General features: G+C 42.5%; 1 protein-coding gene across 1 annotated transcript; it reads left to right on the plus strand.

The window, feature by feature from the left end:
- The first annotated feature begins 1,136 nt into the window (after positions 1-1,136).
- Positions 1,137-27,673, plus strand: LOC129719800 (uncharacterized). The gene is made up of 2 exons (XM_055671206.1): positions 1,137-1,818; positions 27,591-27,673. The coding sequence occupies exons 1-2, from the start codon at positions 1,137-1,139 to the stop codon at positions 27,671-27,673; spliced, it is 765 nt and encodes a 254-aa protein (XP_055527181.1).

The following is a 27,673-nucleotide window of genomic DNA, read 5'->3' on the forward strand; positions in this document are numbered from 1 at the left end:
CAGCCGAGCAGATAAGTCGAGTTTCTTGCGTTCTGCAGTTTACCGAATTAATTCCCGCTTTTTTCTAGCGTTCGCGTGTGCAATTTTATGGTAGTGGTAGTTTTATGGTAGTGGCAGTTTTATGGTAGTGGTACGCTGTGCGTGCAGACGAGAGCGGCACGATCAACCGTATATACTGCGTTGGTCTGGATTGCCCCGCAGCAGGGGAGTGCAGCTGTGGTAGTGGTGTACTTGGCGCGTATGCTGATACGTGTGCAGATTTAACTTCGGATTGCCCGTCCCGCATCACAGAGAATTGCTGTGACTGGTGGGGGAACCCCGACTGGGGAGAAGCAAGTGGCGCCGCCGCTACGCAGTTACAGCGACAGCGTATCCAGTGTTGCGGATTTACATCGATATATGTATAAGATAAGTGATACTACGATTTAATATCTTTATATACATATTTATTTATTTTTTTCCTATCTTCCCTATTTCTACTTTATATTATATAAATCATCTTCATTACTTTTGTGTATATAAGTAACTCGTTTTTATAAAATTTTCGGCGGTAGACAGTTCACGACCCAATGGCGGTGGGTGGACTGTCTATTCCCCCGGACCTTTCCTCCTGTTCAGAGGGAGAAGAGTCCGTAATGGATTTCTCTGACACCCCTAACAACAGTGTGGACGGTTTCTCTGAAGTGAAGAAAAAACGTAAGAGACCTCGTCACACTGCTTCGCCTATCCCATCCACCAATGACGCACCAACTCGAGTATAGAAGTACCAGAAGAATCAACCTGGACTTCACTGGGTTGTATATATTCGTCCCAAAAACAAACCCCTGCAAGTGGTGCAAATTTGTAAAACTTTGCGCTTGAGATATACCAGCTTAATCGAGGTATATAAGGTCAAAGCTGACAAATTAAAGGTGACATTTTCTGATCTCGAACACGCAAATGCGGTCGTTGAAGATCAAAATTTTACCATTGAGTACCGGGTATGTATTCCGGCACGCGCTATTGAGATCGAGGGCGTGATAACAGAACCCGATCTTACAGAGAAAGAGATACTGGAAGGAACTGGACGTTTTAAAAACCCAAACCTTCCAGAAATAAAAATTCTAGAATGCCAAAGACTGTATTCTAAAGACAACATGGGCAAATACTTCCCGAACGACTCGTTTAGAGTGACGTTCGAAGGAAAAGTGCTTTCGGATTATTCAGAGCTATTCAAACTCCGACTACCGGTTAGACTTTTCATTCCGAAAGTAATGACCTGTACTAATTGTTTGCAGTTAGGGCACATGAAAGCCTACTGCAGTAATAAGAATAAATGTTGCAAGTGTGGTGAAATAATGGAGAATAACCACACTTGTAGCGAACAGGAAGCAAAATGCTCCTTATGTGGTGGCAACCCACACAAAATTGAAGAGTGCGCAAAGTATAAGCTACGCTCTGACGCACTAAAAAAATCGACCAGACAACGCAGTAAGCAGTCTTTCGCACAGATGCTGAAGACAGCGTTACAGCAGGAGGAAAATCGTTACTCCAGTTTGGAAAACGATGATTCAAATGATGACGAAGAGGACTATCAACCTTTGCTATCAACCGGAGCTGTACGAAAACGGTCAAGTGCTTCTTCTCCTAAACTCCCTAAAAAGGAGCAGAAGAAGGCGCTTAATGATACCCCTCGTGGTTCCACTTCCAAGCAAAATGCTAAAGCGTCACCACCAGGTTTCAAAGTTGATTGCGATAAAGAGTTCCCTAAGCTCTCAGGGAAACGAGCTGTTCCCACAGCTAAATTGTCATCGGAATCTGAAAAACCATCCTCTGATGGTTGTATTTCATTCAAAATGATCGTTGAATGGATATTAACCACTTTTGGTTTATCCGATTCTCTTAAAAGTATGATTTCGGCTTGGCTTCCAACAATTTGCATGTTGGGTAAGCAACTAAGCACCAAATGGCCCCTCCTCGCGTTCGTATCCTTCGATGACTAAATCAGACAACAGAAGTGACGAATCGACAACAAGGATCATACAATGGAACCGTAGGAGCTTGACCCCCAAATTAGATAAATTTAAACTCCTGCTTCACGATAGCAAATGCGATATTTTCGCGCTATCAGAAACATGGTTATCAACGGATACAACACTAACCGTTCAAAACTTCAATATCATCCGGTTAGACCGCGGAAACTCTTATGGTGGAGTGCTCATTGGTATCAAAAAATGCTACCCATTCTTCCGAATCCCTCTTCCAGCAATTGATGGTATAGAAATTGTTACTTGCCATATAACAATTGCTGGTGAGAGCCTCACTGTCGCATCAGTCTACATTCCACCCAGAGCTACTATTAACCGGCTGCAGCTAACTCAAATAACGGAGCTGCTTCCGACACCACGTCTTCTCTTAGGAGACTTCAATTCTCACGGTATGGCGTGGGGAGCACCTGGAGATGATAGCCGGGCTATTCTTATTGAAAGCTTACTAGACGAGTTCGATATGACCCTATCGAATATACCTGGGTTAGCTACAAGAATAGCAAGGCCTCAAGTACGAGAGAGCACTTTAGACTTGTAAATCAATAGCTTTGGATTGTAAATGGGAGATTATTCAAGATCCCCATGGTAGTGACCATTTGCCAATATGTAATTCGATTATGAACAGGCTCCAGTCTGCTACCATAGTCGAAGTAGAGTATGACCTCACCCGGAATATTGATTGGGAAAAATTCGCGAACATAATATCCCAGGGTCTCGGAACAACCGATGAGCTTTCTCCATCCGACGAATACAACTTCCTTGCAACATTAATTTTAGATAGCGCGTTGCAATCTCAGACGAGGCCTGCCCCTGAGAACAAGTTGAAAATTCGTCCTAACAAACAATGGTGGGACAAAGAATGCACCGAGATCAAAAAAGCTCTAAAAGCAGCATACCTAGCATTCAGGAAAGATCATTCCATTCAACTTTTTGATCAGTTTAGAGAGCGGGAACTGAAACAGACTAAACTGCACAAGCTAAAAAAAAAAAGTAAAGGCTAAACTTTATAAGCACGTTACCCAGAGAAACTTCTATGAGCTATCTCTGGAATACGGCTCGGAAAATGCGCAATAGGTCCGACAACAATGCGGCTAATGAATACTCTGAACGTTGGATCTATGATTTCGCGAAAAAGGTATGCCCAGACGCTGTCCCATCCCAGCAGGAATTCAGCGACACAACGGCCATTGAAGAACCAGAGTTTTCAATGCTGGAATTTTCAATCGCACTCGCTTCTTGCAAGAACAAGGCTCCAGGACCGGACAGGATCAAATTCAATTTGATGAAACACCTACCGGATTCGGCTAAGATACGATTTCTTGTACTGTTTAAAAAGCTTATCAGGAACAATATGATCCCGGAAGCTTGGAGACAGGTTAAGATTATCGCAATCAAAAAGCCAGAAAAACCTGCCACAGATCATCGCTCGTACAGGCCGATTGCAATGCTCTCATGCATACGCAAATTGCTTGAAAAAATGATCCTGCGTAGACTAGACAACTGGGTAGAAACAACTAACCAGCTATCAGAGACCCAATTCGGCTTCCGTAGAGGCAAGGGCCCTAACAATTGCCTAGCATTGCTAGTCACAGAAGCGGAAATCGCTCTTGGTAGCAAACAACAAATGACCTCAGTTTTCCTGGATATCACAGGTGCATTTGATTCAGTTTCAATCGAAATTCTTTCCGAGAAACTGCATCAAAGAGGATTCTTTCCTATATTGACGAACTTCTTGATCAACCTGCTGTCTGAAAAGCATTTACTTTTCAACCACGGTTCTTCAACAATAACACGAACAAGCTACATGGGTCTCCCCCAAGGCTCTTGTCTGAGTCCGCTGTTGTACAACTTCTACATCAGTGACATCGACACCTGCTTGGCGGACGGCTGCACCATGCGCCAGTTAGCTGACGACTGCGTAGTATCAGTCACGGCGTCTCTGGCTGTAGACATGAAAAACAGCCTGCAAAATACGCTGGAATCTGAGCGGTTGAGCCAGTTGTCTTGGAATTGAGTTCTCGCTTGAAAAAACGGAGATGGTAGTCTTTTCAAAAAAGCGACCACCACCCCGTTTAGAGCTAATTTTGTCCGGAAGACCCATCACTCAGTCACCTAGCTTCAAGTATCTAGGAGTATGGTATTACTCTAAGTGCACATGGGAAAAACCTGTGAATTGCGTGAAGCAACGATGCCAACCGAGAATCAATTTTCTTCGGATGGTAACAGGAACCACATGGGGAGCTCATCCAGAGGATTTGATACGACTCTACCAAACTACGATTCTGCCCGTAATAGAATACGGCAGCATATGTTTCAGAGGTATCGCAGCCTCACACATGCTGAAGCTAGAGAGGATACAATACCGATGTTTGCGTATCGCTCTAGGCTGCATGCAATCGACGCATACCATGACTCTAGAGGTCATAGCTGGAGTGCTACCTATTAAAAAGAGACTTTTTGAGCTGGCCCTACGTTTCCTCATCAGATCGGAAATAGCAAATCCAATGCTTATTGCGAACTATGAGAAATGTCTGGAAGTTGTTAAGAAACCCTGTATGTCAGTATACCAGCGGTTCATGTCTATGGAGATAAATCCTTCGGTTGTTGCTCCATACCGTGAGATTTCAACATCGCTCAAAAATCCTTCTGTTGTGTTTGATTTGACGATGAAACAAGAAATCCATGGAATTCCTGAACACCTTAAACCAACAGTTGTGCCATCAATATTTTCGGCAAAATTTGGCCACCTCCCAGAACAGAATTCCTTTTTCACGGACGGATCTGTAATTCTGTAATGGATCGACATTCCGGATATGGCATTTTCAACATGGATCATCGCTTATCCCGCAAACTGGCACAACCTTGCTCCATATACGTAGCGGAACTAGCTGCCATACACAATTCACTGCGAATTATCGAGCTCAAGACACCAGGTAATTATTTCATCTTTTCGGACAGCCTCAGTTCTATCGAAGCTTTCCGATCGATCAAACCGGTCAAGCACCCGTCCTATTTCCTCCCGGAAATTAGACGGATATTAGAAGTGCTGGTTGATCGGTCTTTCATCATCTGCTTTGTGTGGGTCCCCTCCCATTGCCCAATCCCAGGCAATGAAGAAGCTGATTCACTAGCGAAAAGGGGTGCCATAGAGGGAGATATATTTGATAGACCGATCACCTACACCGAGTATTCTCACCTACCCCGACAATTGGCTCTGGCAAACTGGCAGGAAAAGTGGGATTCTGGCGATTTGAGGCGATGGATGTACTCCATCTCGCCCAAGGTGTCTACGAAGTCATGGTTTAAAGGGCACGATTTAACTCGGGATTTTATACGAGTTATTTCACGCCTAATGTCAAACCATCACATTGCAAATACCCACCTCTATCGAATAGGAATAGTCGATAGCAACCTTTGCGAATGTGGAGGGTACGAGGATATAGAACACGTAGTCTTCGTATGCCCTAAATACCACAGAGCAAGGAATAAACTTTTCGATTCCCTCCGGGAACGGAATGCACCATCTGCAATGCAAGTCCGGGATGCACTTGCCAGTCATGATATCAGTTTGCTCATCCATATTTACCAATTTATTAAAGACATAAATTATCGTATTTGAATCCTCTTCCTTTCTTCGCTTCTCTCTGTCCCCCCCTCACTATGCAGATCTTTAAGGATAATACCAATTTTTATCTTTCTTTCTCCATCTTTCATCTTAGGGTATGATTTCCAAGAGACAAGGACTCATCATCCCTCAATTTCATTACTTATTTATATAGATAGATCGTTTTACATATAGATAGATGTAGATAGATGTACATATCAGTTTTAGGTTGAATTAATTTTGTATTTTTAAATTGTATTTTAAAGTGAAAAGATGAGAGGGTTTTTATGCCTGCTTGAAGAGGAGCAGTCGGGATACAAGCTCTGCTCAAGCTGGCTTTTCCCTACTCCAAAAAGACATTCGGCCCCATTATGCTTCGCGGTTGGACCTAAATAAATATTAGAGTTACAAAAAAAAACTGTCTTTAACATTGAAATAACATAGGCCCTTCGACATTACGATATGATACGTGTAAACCCAGGCATTTGCATCAGAATCTCGACACAACTCCTTGCAGCAGTTCTTCTTGCTAGCTTTGATTTCTCGTTTCAGAGCGGTTCCTCGTCACCCCTGTCTGTCTGTCTGTCTGTCTGTCTGTCTGTCTGTCTGTCTGTCTGTCTGTCTGTCTGTCTGTCTGTCTGTCTGTCTGTCTGTCTGTCTGTCTGTCTGTCTGTCTGTCTGTCTGTCTGTCTGTCTGTCTGTCTGTCTGTCTGTCTGTCTGTCTGTCTGTCTGTCTGTCTGTCTGTCTGTCTGTCTGTCTGTCTGTCTGTCTGTCTGTCTGTCTGTCTGTCTGTCTGTCTGTCTGTCTGTCTGTCTGTCTGTCTGTCTGTCTGTCTGTCTGTCTGTCTGTCTGTCTGTCTGTCTGTCTGTCTGTCTGTCTGTCTGTCTGTCTGTCTGTCTGTCTGTCTGTCTGTCTGTCTGTCTGTCTGTCTGTCTGTCTGTCTGTCTGTCTGTCTGTCTGTCTGTCTGTCTGTCTGTCTGTCTGTCTGTCTGTCTGTCTGTCTGTCTGTCTGTCTGTCTGTCTGTCTGTCTGTCTGTCTGTCTGTCTGTCTGTCTGTCTGTCTGTCTGTCTGTCTGTCTGTCTGTCTGTCTGTCTGTCTGTCTGTCTGTCTGTCTGTCTGTCTGTCTGTCTGTCTGTCTGTCTGTCTGTCTGTCTGTCTGTCTGTCTGTCTGTCTGTCTGTCTGTCTGTCTGTCTGTCTGTCTGTCTGTCTGTCTGTCTGTCTGTCTGTCTGTCTGTCTGTCTGTCTGTCTGTCTGTCTGTCTGTCTGTCTGTCTGTCTGTCTGTCTGTCTGTCTGTCTGTCTGTCTGTCTGTCTGTCTGTCTGTCTGTCTGTCTGTCTGTCTGTCTGTCTGTCTGTCTGTCTGTCTGTCTGTCTGTCTGTCTGTCTGTCTGTCTGTCTGTCTGTCTGTCTGTCTGTCTGTCTGTCTGTCTGTCTGTCTGTCTGTCTGTCTGTCTGTCTGTCTGTCTGTCTGTCTGTCTGTCTGTCTGTCTGTCTGTCTGTCTGTCTGTCTGTCTGTCTGTCTGTCTGTCTGTCTGTCTGTCTGTCTGTCTGTCTGTCTGTCTGTCTGTCTGTCTGTCTGTCTGTCTGTCTGTCTGTCTGTCTGTCTGTCTGTCTGTCTGTCTGTCTGTCTGTCTGTCTGTCTGTCTGTCTGTCTGTCTGTCTGTCTGTCTGTCTGTCTGTCTGTCTGTCTGTCTGTCTGTCTGTCTGTCTGTCTGTCTGTCTGTCTGTCTGTCTGTCTGTCTGTCTGTCTGTCTGTCTGTCTGTCTGTCTGTCTGTCTGTCTGTCTGTCTGTCTGTCTGTCTGTCTGTCTGTCTGTCTGTCTGTCTGTCTGTCTGTCTGTCTGTCTGTCTGTCTGTCTGTCTGTCTGTCTGTCTGTCTGTCTGTCTGTCTGTCTGTCTGTCTGTCTGTCTGTCTGTCTGTCTGTCTGTCTGTCTGTCTGTCTGTCTGTCTGTCTGTCTGTCTGTCTGTCTGTCTGTCTGTCTGTCTGTCTGTCTGTCTGTCTGTCTGTCTGTCTGTCTGTCTGTCTGTCTGTCTGTCTGTCTGTCTGTCTGTCTGTCTGTCTGTCTGTCTGTCTGTCTGTCTGTCTGTCTGTCTGTCTGTCTGTCTGTCTGTCTGTCTGTCTGTCTGTCTGTCTGTCTGTCTGTCTGTCTGTCTGTCTGTCTGTCTGTCTGTCTGTCTGTCTGTCTGTCTGTCTGTCTGTCTGTCTGTCTGTCTGTCTGTCTGTCTGTCTGTCTGTCTGTCTGTCTGTCTGTCTGTCTGTCTGTCTGTCTGTCTGTCTGTCTGTCTGTCTGTCTGTCTGTCTGTCTGTCTGTCTGTCTGTCTGTCTGTCTGTCTGTCTGTCTGTCTGTCTGTCTGTCTGAATTTACAAGTTGAGTCAAAAAATGTTTTTTTTTCTTCACCTATCATTTATTTGACACGGCACAAATACAATTTAACGTTTACCGGAGCTCAATTCATGTGTATACTTTTTTTCCAAAGTATCTTAAAAACTAAAAGCAAATTTTTTATCCTCGCTGCCGACTACGAGTTGTTGTTCAATAGGTTGATTTGGGTTAATCAGTCTTCCTAATAAATTTTTTAATTGTCAAGGAAACTTGATTTATTGAGCTATTTAATTTTACTTTTTCAGCATCTAACTGAAGAAATCTCCTAGAAACAATTGTTATCGGTCGGGTACAGGTTGTTACAATTGTTATTGATCGAGAGGTACAGGTGGTGATTTTGGTTTGATTGATTTTATTACCCGATATTTCTGTTTATCAATATTGACAGAGACAGAGTGCTTCTGACTATCGCTCAGAATCATAATTAACCCTCTAGTGCCCAAGTTAATGTTCAGCCGGACTTCGAAAAAATCACTATGAATTTTTATAAACATTTTTTAAGCACTGATTTAGAGGTTCAACTGAAGACCGTCTAAAGGCGGCACTGGGCACTAGAGGGTTAAGAGCACTTGCATTCCTGCAGGCAAAAAACAAGATTTTAATTGTATCTTACAAAACTAAATTCTTGGAAATCAACATATTGTATTAATAAATCAGTAGGAATAATGACGGAGATGTAACTAATAACTAATTCTGAAAGTATGTAATGAGATGAGATTGCACGTAAAGCATAGAAAAACCAGTAAAAACATGTATCGACACTTTAAGGCAATTGTTTGTTTCATAATCATTTCAAATGAGTTAAACGTATTTATTATCTGTTTCGCCATTCATTTTTAATGGTTATTTACAAATCGCAAGGTCAACCTTTCGAGGTATAGAATCAATTTAGAATGTTTGAAATTTGTTATATAGAAAATAAATGAGTGGGATGGAGTTTTCCGGGTAGCTAGTAATTTAGAAGAAAATTGATCGGTCTTTCGTATATGCAAAACTAGAAATTTTTCTATTATATATGCTCTAATTGCAGGAGACTCCCTACCTCTTCAGCTCTGTATCATTCACCAAACAATTGAAAAAAAAAAAAACAACCTACAACTAGCTTGTGCATCATGTCTGTCGTACATTTGTAGTTGGTCATGTACATGCACTTTAGCCAAGCTCGGAAACACACCGAGCATACATTCGTCGCAACAATCAAACACATTTTGCTCTCTCCAGCCCCAGCGCTACAGGTTCATCACCATAACGGCGCTGCATGTCCTGCTGTCGGTCGGTCGCTGCAAAACACCCACAACGATTGATCTGTAAATGGCAGTAGCCACAAAATGACACACCAGAAATGCATCCTCAATTATGCTGTGGATAAAATATTGAAAACACTGGAACCAGACCAACGCCTCTGCCCGGTGGTGTAGCAAAGGGGAAATTGACTGTGATTTCTAGCAATAATCCTAGCAAGACTAGGTTGCCAACTACAGCACCGCTCGTATCCACTCGTAAAGTCAACAAACGATACTGAGAGTCGCTCCATCAGCTTTCCCAGTGCGTCCCAGAGATTGACTTTTGCGACCGCAAGCTCCAAACCTCCCTTCTCCTCGTTGGTAGTGCGGTTTTTCCGTTTAATAGAATCACGGTTGCTATCACGGATTTAGTCACTAATTGTCCGCCGCTCGATACGTTCCCCTTGAATTTTCACGTTCAACGATCAGTATACATTGCCTCGGCTACTACAGTAACCATATGAGCAGGCTGGAACCATTCCAAAACAATTCCTCTCTCCCTCACCTATTCCCCTAGAATCTGGCAGCGGATTCGTCTGGAACTATAAATTTTCCGCTTACTCAGGATATAATTAGAAAGTGATGTAGCACAGATTTTCACTCAATGTCGGCCGCCATCAAGCGTACTTCCTCTCCCACGTGACTTCCTCCAGGATGCGATTTATCCGGTGTCTGAATACGCAATCCTTCTGCTGAGCTAAGCCAATGAGATACGAACATGATGTTTCTAGTGCAGAATATGCTTTCCATTCTTGCACCGACGATCATTGAAAAGTTTGGTTGTAGGGGGAACCGAGAGTAAAATTTCTGTGTCAGGAAACTAAACGCACGATGATGCCGATGATGACCAGTGCAACGGTATATAGTGGATTTGCATGTTTCTTTTCGTAAAGCCTCTCGACATATGCGCTCATGTCAGTAACGAAACCTGGGTTGGCTTAAAATAGCACCAGACAGTCTCGTATCATACGAAGTTATCAAGAAGAGTTCGGGGAGGCACTGAGGAAGGGAGAACGCTGCGATAGATGTTAGTGGAACATTATCTGAACAATAATTATTCAACTTGAATTAAGGTCAAGCTTGTTTCTTCATCGAATGTTTTCAGTACATAAGCATGCATGAACGTCTGGATTTCGTTGACATTCCGAATCAGACTTTACTGATCAAAATATTTGTACATTAGAAAAAACTCTAACATTGCTTAACTCTATCCCCACGGAGAGAAATCAGCTTTTACATAAAAAATGACATTCAAACTACTATTACTCAGCACCAAATGCATAATTGGCACAAACTATACTGCATATTGAAGATCAACCTGTTCTCTAACTGCTTAGTAACTAACTTCAGTTAAATAACAACACATACTGTAATATGTTTTGATCATGTTAAAAAATCAGGACTATCTTATAATGACCGTAATAACACATACTGAGACATACGTAACGCTAGCGATTTTTTTTTTTTGGTACTCTTTGCCCCACACAACCCGGTACCAACACCAGTATGAACTGCTCGACGAAAATGAACGAAATGAATTTTCTTCATCGCGGCTCTACTCAAGCCCTCAACAAAATCCCTTACGAAACTGTCAAAAAGTTGTATACAAAATCAATGCTGCATTTTTCGAGTGGGAACGAGATGCAGGGCTGCGCAGGTACACAATCTCCATTAACTACTCAAACAGAAGTTTTTTTCACAGAGGTTGTTACTTTCGAGTAGTTCATTTTGTACCAACTTTTTTGGAAGATTTCTTCCTGAGTGTTACGTATGTCTTATGTATGTGGTAATAATCACACACCAAATTTTCACTTATTCTTCAGAAGCAATAACGAAAAATTTTCCCTTTTGTAAAAAAAAGGTTGGCATCGCTGCGTATTCCCCTGTGAAAACACCTACAAAGGAACATTTGTATATCACATAACGCGCTCAGGATTTTCAACAAAGTGTTTTCACATACATAAGACATACGTAACACTGGCGTCTTATTCTAGTATACAGTGCCCCATAGTACTACCTCCTCCTGTCCAACTGCTTGACAAATAATGGACAAAGTGAATTTCCTTTTTCTCGGCTTTATCGAACCCCAAAGAAAATTCCATAAGGAACTGTGAAAAAGTTATTTACAAAATCAATGCAGCATTTTTCGAGTAGAAACGAGACATATGCTACGCAGGTACACTGCCTTAAAAAAGTATGAGGGTGGTATCCAAGACACGACCGCAAAGTTGACGTAGGACTACAATAGTTTTATATTTTTTTTGAGGCTCTGTTTGATTTGAGCCCGTTTTACTTTTGGCACGGTTAGATTGCGACACACATTACCAAAAACGAGCTATTATGTTCAATCATATTTTTAGGTTTTTTTTTAATTTTTTTTAACCAATTAAGGCTCCAAAAAAAAGGTATTTTGGTTCGTTTTGTTGCTGATGCGGATGACCGGAATCGGAGAATTGTTTACAAAAACTTAAAGTTTGCTATGTCGCAAGCAATGTTCCGCTACCGTCTTCAATCTAGCCTGTGTCTCTGGAAGGGAACCCCACGGTTCCCCCAATAAATCTGGAACAACGGAAAATTTCGAGACGTCCCGTACTGTCCCTAAAACCCGAATAATCATATTGAATGATATTACTGCTACTATCTGAAACAAGAAGAAGAAAAAAAAAGACAATTGCCGTTTAGGCAATTCGATTGTGTTCCAGCGGTCGCAACACGATAGGTACTTATGCGTTAACCCAACACGCCCCACTGTGCGTCGATAGCGACAATGAAATCTTCACTTGACTTGGCTGCACACAAATGAATATCGAGTTATACTGCACAGATAGACGCCTAATGACCAGCGCTTTATTCATACATTGCCCGGTGCAGTACTGTAGTCTGTGCCAGCATGTTTTCTTTCGAGACAACAGTTTTGATAACATTCTAACAGCAGAACGTGAAACTGTCTGATAGCGGAGGTGGTTACAAACTTTCCGATAAAGCTTCACCTTCAAGACATCAAAATAATCTAGGCTCATAGATGCAAACGTTAGTTGACCTATTGGGAAGGGGAGGTTCTGTCAATTTTTTTTGCCACTTCTATACAGGATATCACAGCAGGCTCATGAAGTCTGTGCCTGGCGTGCTCGCATGTGATTGGTATATTGTTCGTGAAAATTCGGCCTTGAAACTTTTATGAAATTTTCACTGTTTAACAATGAAATGATAATGATAACTGAAGAATCACAAAATTGTCCATCATTTTATCAATCCAACGACATATTGATTATTGTGATCCATTATGTGGTTCCGTTTAACCGTTTAAGTATAACCGTTTGAAATCTTTCATTCCGACGTTACACCTTGGTTATATTTTCCGCAGAATGTATCTCGATATAGTGCGGTTAGACGTAGTTCTACGTCAAAACAACTCAAACAGTGATTTTATTACATATATTATTACATTTATTACGTATGTCTTATGTATGTGATGTTACACTGCGCGAGGCCACCATGCAAAATTGCGTAACCGTTTGACTTGTTTGTATTGAGTGTAGTAAAAGAAAAGTTCATCTGATTCTTAAAGAAATCTGTCAAGTGACAGTTGCGAGCGCGATCTAATCGAAATTGTATCAGTATTAACACATTCATCTTTCCGCAGCCATTGGCATTTCTGAAAAGAAGCTGAGCAATTCTACTTCGCGTGATGCAAATTATAGAGTTTACCGGGTTACCCTTTATGATCGTTAAGGTGTGCCAATAAATATACTCCGAAAATGTGTGCTTTTCCTTTCCGCTGTTTGATACAGGGCCGCCGCCGGAGGAAACGGTGATGTCGTTCGCAATGAACATAATATATGACTTTGTTTTGACATTTGTTGGGAAATATTTCATTCCAAAATCGCCATTTACTTCGGTAACGATCATCTGACGTGACTGTATAGGTGAAGCATAGAAATGAAAACAAGACAAAAGCAAAATTTGGAAATGTTTTTTTTTTTTGCGGAACAAATTATTCCCAGTTGCCATATTACTTCCAATATGAAATACTGTACTGGTCTAGGAAAATCACTTATAGATGAAGGTTAAAAATATCAATAGCCTAATTCCGTTGTTCTTCCTTATGCATAACCACAATTATTACAAAATTTTAACCAAAATGTCTAATTTTTTGTTCTAAAACCGTTAAGCTTTTTTTTTGTCTCAAAATCTGCATTCAGTAGAATATCTATGAATTGTGATTATTGATGACGTTTTCTTCTTAAATAAATTTAAAACTCCATCGCTCATCAAACTGATGCCGGAACGAGTTTTAATCCTTTCGAAGCTACCGCTCCCCGTTTCTCCAAGCCGCAATGCTTGACAGTTTAGGTCGTCGGTGGTGATGGTATCTAACCGTCGTTAAACTTTATGACTTTACACCGCCTAACAGTGGGTACACAATCATCACTTGTCATATAAGCTCCTGGTATAAACAGCATGCTTCTGGGCCACGCTTCGTCGGTGCTGATAAAGTGAGCATATCCTCGCAATCATAATATTTGTGTTACGATATAATACTCTTCCTCCCGGATGTCATCCCTCGCCCGCCGTTCGTCAAGCTAACCATCAACAATCCCTATCTCGCACGTGGGCGAATATTCGCACTTCTTTCATAAATGCTTCACGGGCGTTCATCCGTCTCGTCTCGTCAGCCAGTTTGTCTGCTACATTGTAGAGTGTGGGACGTCAGCCACTTGGAGTCCCTTTTTTGGATTCTGCCGTGGTAGAATGTTAAACTGCTCAATACTCCCGCCTCGCCTTGGTTGCTATATGAGTGTGATATTCAAATGCCATAAATCCTACGACGATATGGTTGATTCAATTATCCAGTAATCGTTCAACCAAAACCCGTTTGGTTTACATAATGGATCAACATTAGACTGTTGATTTTGGGATTTGTAGACTTCTGCTAACTTTCGGCTAAAATAGATGCAGATTAATTGAGAAGCCCTTTCGAGAACTGTAATATTATAAGAATTTTATTATCACTTGCATTGTTATTTAAACTTTGTTGAAGCATAATTTTGCACTTCATTTTAATTTATTATACATTGTTTAGTGATCTGTGAACCAAACTTAGACGAAAACACGCGAAATCAACTGTTATATCTAGTAATTTGTAAAAGATATAGAGATTCACACAAAAAAGTTATTGTGCAGTTTTTTTTGTGGGGGAATTAGAATTACGTTGTCCATTGATGTGAACTTTTGTAATAACAAGCAGTTCAGCAGTTACCAAGTATGTGGAAGAAATCGTCATTAATTGCATAATATTTGAAAAGCTTTGAGCATCACAAACACATATCGCCACTTACTTTTCGTTATATTTCTTAGCATAGCAGAGGATGTTCAAACATCCATGTGTTGCCTGTTCTGGATCAATAACGGCTGAAATTGCAAAAAGAACCTCCAAAAATGTCAGCAGCTGTTAAGGGTTATCTCACTTTTGGCGTAGAACTGAAACAGAAAAACAAAATCTAAGAAAACAACCATCGTAAAAGTGGTTAGGTTGAATGCGTTCTTACTTTTTCATGACCTTTGGGAGTTTTCGGCCTTAGTATATCAGAAATCAGATAAACAGAAAGTTGAATTCCGAATAGAAATGTGACCCCTGGGCTTTGCATCGTATTTCAATAGAACTCAAACAATTCTTGGAAATATGGCTTGTCTCTTCAATCCATAACTATTCTGGGTAGAAGTTTGTGCTAATGGGAAGGTACTCCTCAGAATACACCAAGATTGGTGGTGCGATATTTACGAAATCACACGACATGGTCACTTTACAGTCCCAGAGACATTCGGCCACCGGGAGACAACAGATCTTATTAAGTTCTATACCACATCATGAATGTAAATTTTAACAAACTTAAGAAGACTTTGTAAAAAATGATATCTGAAAAACAATTTCATGTAAACAACATTCCAAAACATTGATATTTTCTGATACCACCCAGATGACTGTAGTATTCCGCACTTCTGCTATAAGCAATATCACTTTTGAAAGTAAGTGACATGCTTATATATGTATTTTAATTAACTTTTCTTTTTTACGCTTACTGCTTTGAGCCACGTTCTCCCTGCCAATACAGCCACCGTAAGGCGAACCCAAATAATTGTCATTGCGAACTCCATGTAACATTTTTTGGAAACTTTATCATTCTAATGGGAATATGATCAACTTATCATTTCAGAGTTACAAAGTAACCAAATTATCTAGTAAATTATCTAGTAAAACTGAACTACGTGAAGGTTGTCTTTTACAATAACTGAAATATGTCTGAAATAAAGCTGAACTAATTTATTCCTCCCTCTCTCCCTACTTCTCTAGAGCAGTTGAATTGAATCCAGCCCATACCCGAGTTCAATGATTTATTCAAACAGTTTGTGTCATTTTGTGTCGTACATTGACACTTCGTTCATTAACATAAAAATGGAACTGAACATTTCTTCCAGTCATTTTGATACGAGCAATTTAATTTTCATTTAATTTCTTCCGGCTACCGTTATCCAATCACGATGAACATTTTTGGTGCAAAGCGAGTTTGTTTTCAGGTTTTTTTCTCATCTGGTGTTCATCGGTTCGTTTCATAAGTAACTGATGACTGTTTCAAACGATAAAATGACTGACGAAAATTATAACTCTTTTCTTTGTTGAGCGTGTTATTTGCAATGAGTGCCACATTACGTCATTTTATGATACTTTTCGAACGCATAAGCAATGTTAAATCCGAATTGAACACACTAAAGTTCTTTCCAGTTAAAATCCGGAATCACTTATTGTGCTGCAGCGGCACGAAAAGTGATCGCTGCTGGAATTCTTTTACAGCGGTTTGTTTATCTAGGCACTTTCTGTGGTATAAAGTTCAGAGTGTTTCATGCAGTGAGTTAAAAGTTATTCCAGATGGAAGCCGAGAGGAGAGAAAAAAATCTACACATTAACGTTGATAGTTCAACGTGGTCCTCAATAAAAAAATGCAAAAAAATTGAAAATCACCAAATCAGCCGTGTATGATGTGCTCAAACGTTTCAGGGAGCGAAAGAGCGTGAATCGAGTGCCTCAAAGTAAGCGTCGTAGTGGAACATATGACCGCAAGCTAAACCAGAAGGTGTTAACAACCGCCAGAGCAAACCCTGGACTATCAGTTGATGCAAAAAGCAAAGTCTTGGTGCTACATTCCGATTCGGAACTTGACCTTCTGTTTATTTATACACAGACTTCGCAGCCGATTATTTCGTGTACAGGACAATAGCGGGGCTAGCGCTACGATCCTACAGACACTTACAGTCTCTCCCGAGCCGAGCCTCGAACCTATGACGACTGGCTTGTTAGGCCAGCATCGTACCTCGAGACCATCTGGGAGATCAGATAATGAAATCGCACAAAAATACGCTGCTGCTCGCAGTACCGTTCGAAGAATTCGTTTGCGACCAGGATATCGTTCTTATCGAGCCAGCAAGCAACCAAACAGAAAGTTGAAGCAAAGTTTCGTCGTGAGTAGCTTGCCAAAAAAACACTTCGGTGAGATCTGCAATATCTCTCCAAAGAGATAATGAAATGGTGTGAACTTTCTCACACATTCTGTGCCGAACACGCATCAGTATCGGACGTGTTTGGTGATCGCTCCGATAGAATATAAAACAAAAGACGTGTGAACAAGTGTTGGCATTGTTTGCCTGGTCGAGTGAAATAAATCCGGGTTCAAGGTCGCGCCTTTGTGCAACTGTTTCGCATCGTGACTGCCAGCTGGTGCGTAAGCCGGTTTGGCTGCTGGCTGGATTGTGCTACAGCAGTGGACGAGACACAAAAGAGGAAAAAGAAGAAGCCATCAGTTGACAGTTGAGTTGTATCGCTGTGTGGAGTGATCTCACACCTGGCTCGCTGCTGGTGGCTGTTTGGTGCTGCTGTATTGGCGCTGCTGGCTGTAACGGCTGCAACTTCGAACGATCGGACAACCAACCTTACTGGAAGGGAGAAGTAAAAAGATACGTCCTCTTGTCGGCGCTAGTGCGCTAGACTTAGCGGGATGGATGTAGATCCCTCGCCTCCCGCGCCACCATCCCCGAACCCCTCTGATCCTGACCCTTCTGTTACCCCCTCCCCTGTTCATTCTTCAGTACCCCCTAGCCCCAGGCTTTACCCAGACGGAGCCCAGGGCAGCTATACTGTCTATTTTCGGCCAAAGGCGGGACCGAGATCGAAACAGTTGAACCTCTTGCAGATTTCTAAAGACCTGACGAAGGAGTACAAGGGCGTGACCGAAATTTCCAAGGTCCGGCCTGACAAGCTCCATGTCGTGGTCAGTAACCTGAAAGAGGCCAACGATATAGCTTGCTCTGAGCTCTTCACACGCGAGTATCGCGTTTACATACCCGCACGAGACGTGGAGTCGACGGTGTCATAACCGATTCAAGTCTGGCCGTCGAGTGTATATTGCAAAATGACAAAGGGTGCTTTAAGAACAACACATGTCCTGATGTAGAGGTGCTCGACTGCAAGCAACTGCGGTCAGCATCGATCATCGGTGGCATAACAGTATACACTCCGTCAGACTCGTTTCGAGTTACGTTCGCCGGGTCAGCACTACCAAGCCACGTCTCGATCCACCGGGTTCGTCTCCCTGTGCGATTATATGTGCCTCGCGTCATGAACTGCCTGAATTGTAAGCAATTAGGCCACACCGCCGCCTACTGCTGCAATAAGGCACGTTGTGGCAAGTGTGGGGAGAATCATGCGGATGATTCCTGCAGTAAAAATGCTGAAAAATGCATTCACTGTGCGGAGAGTCAGCATGAGCTCTCGACATGTGCGGTGTACATGCAGCGCAGGGATAAAATATAGAGGTCTCTCAAAGAGCGTTCGAAGCGTTCTTACGCTGAGATGCTGAAGAAGACCGTTACCACTTCTCCCATTAGATCAAACCCTTTTGATCTGTTGTCCTCTGATGAAACCGATTCTGACGATTCACCAGCGGGAACATCTTACGCCAATCCTGGGGAGTCTAGAGAGAGGAAAAATGTTTCCTCTCCTAAACTTCCCAGAAAAGGTCCTAGGATTTCTCAAAGTGAAATGAAAGTTACAAACAAACCAAACAGTGCTGCGAAAAAACCGAAGCAAACTCCTCCTGGGCTTGCAAGTTTGAAGTCACAGAAGGAGTTCCCAGCACTGCCAGGAACATCTAAAACCCCAGTTGTTCCTTTTGCACTCCCAGTTGATGAAACAAACTCTGGATTAGTGAAATTTTCCGACATTGTGGACTGGATTTTTGAAACTTTCAATGTACCCGATCCAATTAAAATTTTTCTTACAGCATTTCTCCCAACAGTTAGATCATTTTTGAAGCAGTTGACTGCCCAATGGCCCCTCCTTGCAGCGATTGTATCCTTCGATGCCTAATTCAACTGCGTATATGAAGGATTCTATCTCTGTCTTACAGTGGAATTGTAGAAGTATTTTACCAAAAATTGATTCGTTTAAAGTTTTGATAAATAAAAACAAATGCGATGCATTTTCCCTTTGTGAAACTTGGCTTACTTCAAATATTGATCTCAACTTCCATGATTTTAATATTATTCGCCTTGATCGAGACACCCCATATGGAGGAGTACTTTTAGGGATTAAAAAGTGCTATTCTTTCTATCGTATTAACCTCCCCTCGATTCCAGGCATCGAAGTTGTCGCATGTCAAATGAGAATACATGGTAAAGAGCTTTGTATTGCCTCAATATATATTCCTCCCAGAGCACAGGTTGGGCAACGGCTGCTCTTTGATTTAATAGAACTTCTTCCCTCGCCACGTTTGATTTTGGGAGACTTCAACTCTCATGGCGTGGCTTGGGGTTCCCCTTACAATGATAACCGCTCCTCTTTAATCTATAACCTTTGCGATGACTTCGACATGACTATTTTAAACAACGGTGAAATGACACGTATCCCGAAACCTCCAGCGCGCCCAAGCGCTTTGGATCTATCCTTATGTTCGACGTCGCTACGGTTGGATTACACATGGAAGGTAATCCTCGATCCTCACGGTAGCGATCATCTGCCTATTCTTATTTCAATTAATAACGGGTCAACTCGCATGCGACCATTTGACATTCCGTATGACCTCACACGGAATTTCGATTGGAAGTTATACGAGGAAATGATTTCAAAAGCGGTCGAGTCGATTCAACATCATCCACCACTTGAAGAATACAACCTCCTCGCGGGCTTGATTCTCGATGCCGCGTTGCAAGCCCAAACAAAGAAATATCCCGGCGTAACGATCAAAGAACGGCCTCCCACTCCGTGGTGGGACCAAGAGTGCTCCGATGTCTACACGCAAAGATCCGACGCGTTTTTGGCCTTCCAGAAGGGAGGTATACCTGGCGACTATTTACGGTATTCGGAGCTTGATACCAAGCTTAAAAGTTCGGCTAAAGCAAAGAAACGCGGATATTGGCGTCGGTTCGTGGACGAGACGTCGAGGGAGACATCGATGAGCACTCTTTGGAACACAGCCCGAAGAATGCGGAATCGCGTAACGGTCAACGGAAGCGAGGAGTCTTCAAGTCGGTGGATATTTGATTTTGGCAGGAAAGTATGTCCGGACTCTGTTCCTGAGCAAAACATTGTTCGCGATGCGTCTCCGGGCCACGACGCGATAGAATCACCTTTTACGATGGCAGAATTTTCAGTTGCCCTCCTATCCTGTAACAATAACGCGCCTGGGTTAGATAGAATCAAATTCAACTTGTTGAAGAATCTACCCGGCAATGCCAAGAGGCGCTTGTTGAACTTGTTCAATAAGTTCCTGGAGCAAAACATTGTACCGCAGGATTGGAGGCAAGTGAAGGTGATCGCCATCCAAAAACCAGGGAAACCAGCTTCTGATCACAACTCTTATAGGCCGATTGCAATGCTATCCTGTATCCGGAAATTGATGGAAAAAATGATACTCCGTCGTTTAGACCACTGGGTCGAATCAAATGGTCTACTATCATAAACTCAATTTGGCTTCCGCCGTGCCAAGCCGTGCTTTCAACAGATATTCAGCTGGCGTATGCTCGTAAAGAACAAATGGCGTCTGCGTTCTTGGACATTAAGGGGGTTTTGGATTCCGTTTCCAAATTTTTTGCACAATTTGTTGTCCGAAAAGCACATGCATTTTACGCATGGTGATTTGGCAACTTTTCGCATTAGCTACATGGGTCTTCCCCAGGGCTCATGTTTAAGCCCCCTTCTTTACAACTTTTATGTAAATGACATCGACGAATGTCTGGCAAATTAATGCACGATAAGACAACTTGCAGACGACAGTGTAATCTCTGTTACAGGAGCCAAAGCTGCCGATTTGCAAGGACCATTGCAAGATACCTTGGACAATTTGTCTGCTTGGGCTTTACAGCTAGGTATCGAATTCTCTCCGGAGAAGACTGAGATAGTAGTTTTTTCTAGGAACCATGAACCTGCTCAGCTTCAAACACAATTAATGGGTAAAACGATTTCTCAGGTTTTGGTACACAAATATCTTGGTGTCTGGTTCGACTCTAAAGGCACCTGGGGTTGTCACGTGAGGTATCTGATGAAAAAATGTCAACAAAGAGTGAATTTTCTTCGTACAATAACCGGACAATGGTGGGGAGCCCACCCAGGAGACCTTATAAGGCTTTACCAAACAACGATACTCTCTGTTATTGAGTACGGGTGTTTCTGCTTCCGCTCCGCAGCAAACACACATTTGATCAAACTGGAGCGAATACAATATCGTTGTTTGCGTATCGCCTTAGGTTGCATGCAGTCGACCCATACGATGAGTTGGGAGGTCTTAGCTGGAGTACTACCATTGAAAAACCGCTTCTGGAGCCTGTCTTCTCGTATTCTTATCAAATGTGAGGTCTTGAACCGTCCCGTGATTGAAAATTTTGAAAGGTTAATCGAACTTAATTCTCAAACCTGTTTTATGACATTGTATTTCAATCACATGTCCCAAAATATTAACCCTTTTTCGAATATTCCAAATTGTGTCGACTTATCAAATACTTCTGATTCTACTGTGTTTTTTGATACATCCATGATAGAAGAAACTCGTGGAATCCCGGATCATTCACGCGTGCAGCAGATCCCCAAAATTTTTTCCAATAAATATCGAAACATCAACTGCAACAATATGTTCTACACTGACGGATCACTTCTTGATGGGTCCACTGGCTTCGGTATTTTCAATAACAATTTAACCGTCTCCCATAAGCTCGATAATTCTGCTTCTGTTTACGTCGCAGAATTAGCTGCAATTCAGTACACCCTAGGGATTATCGAAAAAATGCCCACGGACCATTATTTCATCTTTACGGACAGTCTCAGTTCCATTGAGGCTCTCCGATCGATGAAAGATGTTAAGCACTCTCCGTATTTCCTGGGGAAAATACGGGAACATCTGAGTGCTTTATCCGAAAAATCGTTTCAGATTACCTTAGCGTGGGTCCCTTCTCACTGCTCGGTACCGGGCAATGAGAAAGCGGACTCTTTGGCTAAGGTGGGCGCAACAAACGGTGGAATTTATGAAAGACCAATTGCCTTTAATGATTTTTTCACATTTGTACGTCAGAATACGATCATCAGTTGGCAAAATGCTTGGACCAGAGGGGAACTGGGAAGGTGGTTACATTCCATAATCCCCAAGGTGTCGACGAACCCGTGGTTCAAGGGGTTGGATGTAGGTCGGGATTTCATTTGCGTGATGTCCCGGCTTATGTTCAATCACTATAGATTTGACGCGCATCTCCGTCGTGTTGGGCTCGGAGGGTGTCTGTGCCTGTGATGAAGGTTATCACGACATAGAGCACGTTGTTTGGTCATGCCCTGTACACCGTGACGCCAGGTCTAGATTAATAGCTTCCCTGCAGGCCGAAAGTAGGCAGCCGGCTGTTCCTGTTCGTGATGTCTTGGCGAGCCGTGACCTATCCTACATGTCCCTTATATACGTTTTCCTGAAATCCATCCACGCCCCAGTTTAACCCTATTCCCTTCCGCCTACATCCAACCAAACGACAAGAACACGTTAAGACCCCGGATCCGGAAACAGCAACTAGACCCGCACGATTTTCTCAGGTCCCGAGGGAGACAACCCAATATGCCAGTCCGTAATATCTTGGCCCAGCAGCGGAACATATTCAATATACTGCTTACCTATGGCGATGGAAAACCATCAAACAACAAATCAGTGCTTTTAATGCAAAACATTCTAGCTTTAAGTTAGATTTAGTTTCAGGTCGTAGTCGGCAGCGAGGATAAAAAATTTGCTTTTAATTATTAAGATACTTTAGAAAGTAAGCTACCAGATATAATTGGCGCCGTTAAACATTGAATTGTATTTGTTCCGTGTCAAATAAATTATAGATGAAGAAAAAAAAAACTTTCTCACACGAAAGGACATTACGCACAATAATTACACAACAGAGTTTACTGCAGGGCTTTTGCGGTGTGTCTCTTAAGCATATATCAAAGGAGAGGAGCATCTAGGTTTAAAAGTAGATTGTATTGTTTGTTTTGCAACTCGAAACTATCAAAAAAAAAAACCCAGCCGCCCGTCACGTTTGTTTGCTCTTCAAATGCTATTGAATTTATCTCAGCAGTACTGAATTTGGTATACTTCTGTGTATTATCAGTAAATTGATTCATCACTTTTGTTTCGATTAACTGTGATGTATGCAGCAAGTGAATAAGTTTTTTGCGAGCATCAGAGACACAGCACATAGCAGAATGAAGCTGTTTGGTGCGAATAATTGATACACGCAGCGCTTATGCTGGGTAAAAAGTGGGAGTTGAATGTTTACTCTGCTCTTTCCACATATTGGAGAATAACAGGCCTGGTTACGTCAAACAACTTCGAACCCATCTCTCGTCTACGTCACATGTCGTCATCATTTGTTTTGGTCTCTCTACTCCGTGACTTAGTAAACGTGACTTGGGGGTACCTGGGATAATAAGCAACTACGAAATAAGATGCACCCCCAATGACAATGGAGAAAAACCGTCGAGCAATTTAATTTCTCAACTTTAACAAGAATAAACTCTGTTCTCATCTGGTGCGTTTTGTCAGTGCTCAAAGCCATTGCCAATTAAAAATTTTAAGGTGATAGTGACGTTGCTAACTAGTTAATACAACTGGACTAAATTTTTAGCCTGCATCGAAACGAAAGACATGATTTTCAGCGAAGGTAGTCAACTCATAGGCTTCGCAGCGACCTTGACGTTATTACAAGAAACTATGCAACAGCGGAAGCAATCTACTCAAAACTAAAATTGGAGGCTAAGAGAATTGGACTACATGCATTTAAACAAATAACAATAAATGCATTTAAAACCAACTATATGGAAGTAAGAGGCTCGAGAGAAACCAGTATTCGCCTCTTCTTTTGTCTAGGTACGAATCACTATTGATGGAAGTGATCGTCGTTATCATGTTGCACCCTTTCTCCTAATTTGGCACTAAATTTCGTACGAAATTAATTACCTCATTAGGATTTGCAGATCAGACCTGGAAAGGCTCTTATTCTGCGCTGTATTGTGCACTGCACTGCCGTAATCTCGCAGACTGACGTAAGCGCCAAAGTGGCCGATTTGTGTTTTTACGATTAAACGATAGAGCACACCAAACTGGACCTATAGGCGCCGCAATTTGATTAAAAGTGTAAAAATAGCGTCATTAATTCATGAAAACGAAATGACGTAACCGTCATTTCTACTCAACGTAACATAAATCCAACACAACTATGTTTGAGATATGTTTATTACACTCAACGACTCGTTAACTAATCAAGCAAGTAGACCCAAATTTGGGATGAAGAAGTTTTTGGGAGCAGGAAATATTTCTACGGTGGTAAAGCCCCTCTCTCTTCTCTGCACGAGAAGTGTTCCGTACAAATCAAACACATATTTGAAACAATTTTTCCGGAAAACAGCTTAAAATGATCGAAATGATGCACAGAAGCCAAGAATCGACCCCAAAGACAATTTAGAACTCTAAGATGGTAACTTCTCCCAAAGTTATCGAATATCACTCAATATGTATATTTCCGTAATCGAGATGATGCTCAGAAGCCTACAATCGACCCTAGAGAACACCGTGTTAATCTCAGACCTGGGATTTAGCTTAGCGGTGTTGAAATAGCGGTAGTTGCGAGTGCGTGCATCTAGACTAACTGGTGATTACCGGAATGACATTAGCAGAGAAATTCGTCGAGGTCCTATGGCGGGAAAGTCGCCGCGGCACGAAGTTGACTATCTGCAAAACTTTGATCATACTGTAGCCCTCTAAGGCCACGAAGCTTGGTCCTTGCTAATGGACAACTGAAGCGCGCTTGTGATTTTCGTACTGAAGAAGTGTAGATGGAAGATGGCAGAGGCCACGAATGATGTTATATTGTAAACTAAATTCATTTCCGAAAACGTATTCTCGGATCGCGACTATTTGACTGATTAGGAAAACAAAAATTGTTGTGCGACTTGTCGCATACTACGACGGATGTACGCCAATCGGTTGTAGAAACAGTGGAATAAAAATCGCTGTTTCTACAATAAAATGACGTTGGTAACATAAATTCAGTAAATAAACCATTCTCCACAAATCATACGTTCGGCTATGTTTTGTGATTAAATTAATGAATTATGTACAGATTAGATTGTTGAAATTCGTCCTAACACTTATTATACAAACGATTTTGGAAAAAGCTACGTACTGAAAGATTACGGTAGTGCAGTAGCAGAGCAAATGTTCTGCGGTTTCACATTCGAATCCGCAGAGGCGACAAATTTCGTCGTTTGATTGACCAATTTGTTTTAGGTGATGCTTATTTGAACGATGTCCTGTAAACAGTCCAGTAATTGTCCTTAGTTCCTTTTTATTTTAACTAATCAATTGCTGGCGTTTCTTCACGCTTGATTTTATAAAGCGTTTCGACTGGTGAGCGTATTTTGTTCTCTTGTATAGTACGATCCCAGCAAACAATTTTGTTGGTTTACAGCTTAATAAGCTATTATTCAGTAGATTTCGGCTGAACTGTAGCCTAACAAGCCGTTATCCAACAAATTTGTTTGTTGGGATGTTTCCAGGTTTTCAATTATGCTTTCAAGGCGCTTGATGACACCCCATAGAACGGTTTTGGGCCAATAAAATCGGTACAAGACCCCTGTCTAGTTATTCCATTGTCTTCCACTCCGCCGTTATCAAGAACCCAGTATAACTATACTTGGTTCTGGCGATCAGCTTCCCGATCTAACAAAGAGCTTAATGGACACTTGGGGGCTGGTACTCTGACATCTGCTGCTGATGTTCCTAGGTCATCTACTGCTCCACCTCTGTTTACTGTATCACCATTCAGGTATCCATCGAAGTACTCCTTCCACCTGTCGACCACCTCGCTGGCCGTGAGAAGGTTCCCATCCGCGTGGTTTCACATGTCGGCTTGCGGTACATAGTTTCCGCGAGAATAGCTTACATTCTAATAGAACTTCCGCGTTCACGATTCTCTTGTTGGCGCTTTTTTCGTCTGAGAATCGTGGTCATTTCGTTCCGTGACCGTTTGTAATTGGCCTTGCTCTCTCTCGTTGACCTGCCCAGGTATATCGCCCACGTCCGGTTCTTGTCATTCACAGCTGCCTCGCACTCCCCGCCATACCAGTCGTTTCTGCCACTCGGTGCTTCCACTCCTAGTGTCGCCATTGCGGTCTTCCCGATAGCTGTACGAATGCTGCACCAGCTGTTCTCGAGAGGCGATGAGCCAAACCCCTCCATCGTGGGTAGTACCACTTCGAGCATCGCTGGCCGTTGTCGTTCGTTACGGTGTGCAGGCTGTGCGAGCAGATCACCGGCTTGTATATGCCTTTCCTACCGATCTGAGCGTTCATGTCTCTACGCGAACAGCTATCTCAGAATTTCTCCAACTGTGCGAAGAACGCTTCTTTCTCTACATCGGGTCTTCCTTCGTGAGAGCAGTGCAAATTGAGAATAGTGTCGTAGTAGAACCGGTCTTTTATTCTCAACAAACACAACCTGTCGCTGATCGCCTGCCACTTGATCAAACGACTCTGCATCCTGCCCAGCACTATAAAGCCGGAACCCAGTTCATTGGTTGTGCTGCCGCTCTGGTAGTACTGTGTTCTGCGGCCACAAATCTTCTGTACTTTCTCTCCTCTCCAGCGAAGCTCCTGGAGCACAACGATGTCGAAGTAGCGGGGTTCTAGCTGATCAAGCAGAATCCGGTCACCACCCGAGGCTTTCAGCGATCTACTGTTCCATGTACCGAGCTTCCAATCGACGTTCATATTTCGTCGCATAGGTCGTTGCTGATTAATCCGGTTCATATTCAATTCTCTATTGCTAGTAGTATTCTAATTTTTCGGCATGCTGCCTTACTAGGGCTCTGAATGCCTAGTCGCGACCAAGTTTTCACCGGTTCATCGATCTTCCCTGGATTGCTCATATCCCAGTCTATACTACGTGGAGGTAGGGATAGGAGCTGCTGGGCATCCAGCTTTGGACCACAATGGGGTCTATTTTACGCCAACTAGTACTGGTGTACTGCTAGAACGGGTGTACTGCTGTTTTCAAACTTTGGTCTCCGGTACACCCTTAGAGCTTAACGCACTGATCAAACAAATATGTAGTTTAGCATGAGATCAAAATGTCAGATATACAGATAATTGTTAAACCCAATTATTAATAAATTGTTAACAGAAAAGCTACGATTCAACATCACGGTGCGCTGTTCGCGAATGCAATACGCCACAGTGGTATTAATAAAAATGGAACTGTGAAATACACCAGACCTCCGAGCAATACCAATACCAACTTGCAGGATGTTATCTGCGGAGACCTCACAGGCAGTGTTGCCAGGTATTTTTTTTTTAAATCTGGAAAAGGCGAAAAAAAATCTGGAAAAAATCTGGAAATCATTTCATGGGGTGAAAGGTAAGATCTTCGGAAAAAGTCTTGGGGTACGTAAAATTTGAGGTGACAAAATTGTAAAATTCGCGCCAAATTTGAAGTGATGACCTTTTTGCGGAACAGAGAAAATAAAATCTGGATCATTCATGAAAAATCTGAATAATTGGACATCAAATCTGTCTACCTGGATACATGTTCAAAAATCTGGATACCTGGCAACGCGGCTCACAGGTCGTCTTTCACTTGATAGAGCCACCTTACTCTCTGCGAGACTCGTCGCCTCATTCCAAACAGCTCGTTATCGAGAATCATATACTCTCCTTCTGCACTACACCACAGATGGTACGCAGCACCTTCCATTAGAAGAACTCAAGAACGTGTTGGTCCTCCACGAGCAAGGCCCATGGTTCGTGGCCGTATAG

This window comes from Wyeomyia smithii, chromosome 2 (genome assembly GCF_029784165.1).
Source record: "Wyeomyia smithii strain HCP4-BCI-WySm-NY-G18 chromosome 2, ASM2978416v1, whole genome shotgun sequence".
NCBI classification, from domain to species: domain Eukaryota; kingdom Metazoa; phylum Arthropoda; class Insecta; order Diptera; family Culicidae; genus Wyeomyia; species Wyeomyia smithii.

What these genes read in the sequence shown, in the direction of transcription:
- LOC129719800 (XM_055671206.1), top strand. Translation starts at nt 1,137, where the DNA reads ATGGGCAAATACTTCCCGAACGACTCGTTTAGAGTGACGTTCGAAGGA. An exon ending in TGAAAAACCATCCTCTGATG is followed by an intron (nt 1,819 to 27,590) that starts GTTGTATTTCAT and finishes ACTACACCACAG; the next exon opens with ATGGTACGCAGCACCTTCCA.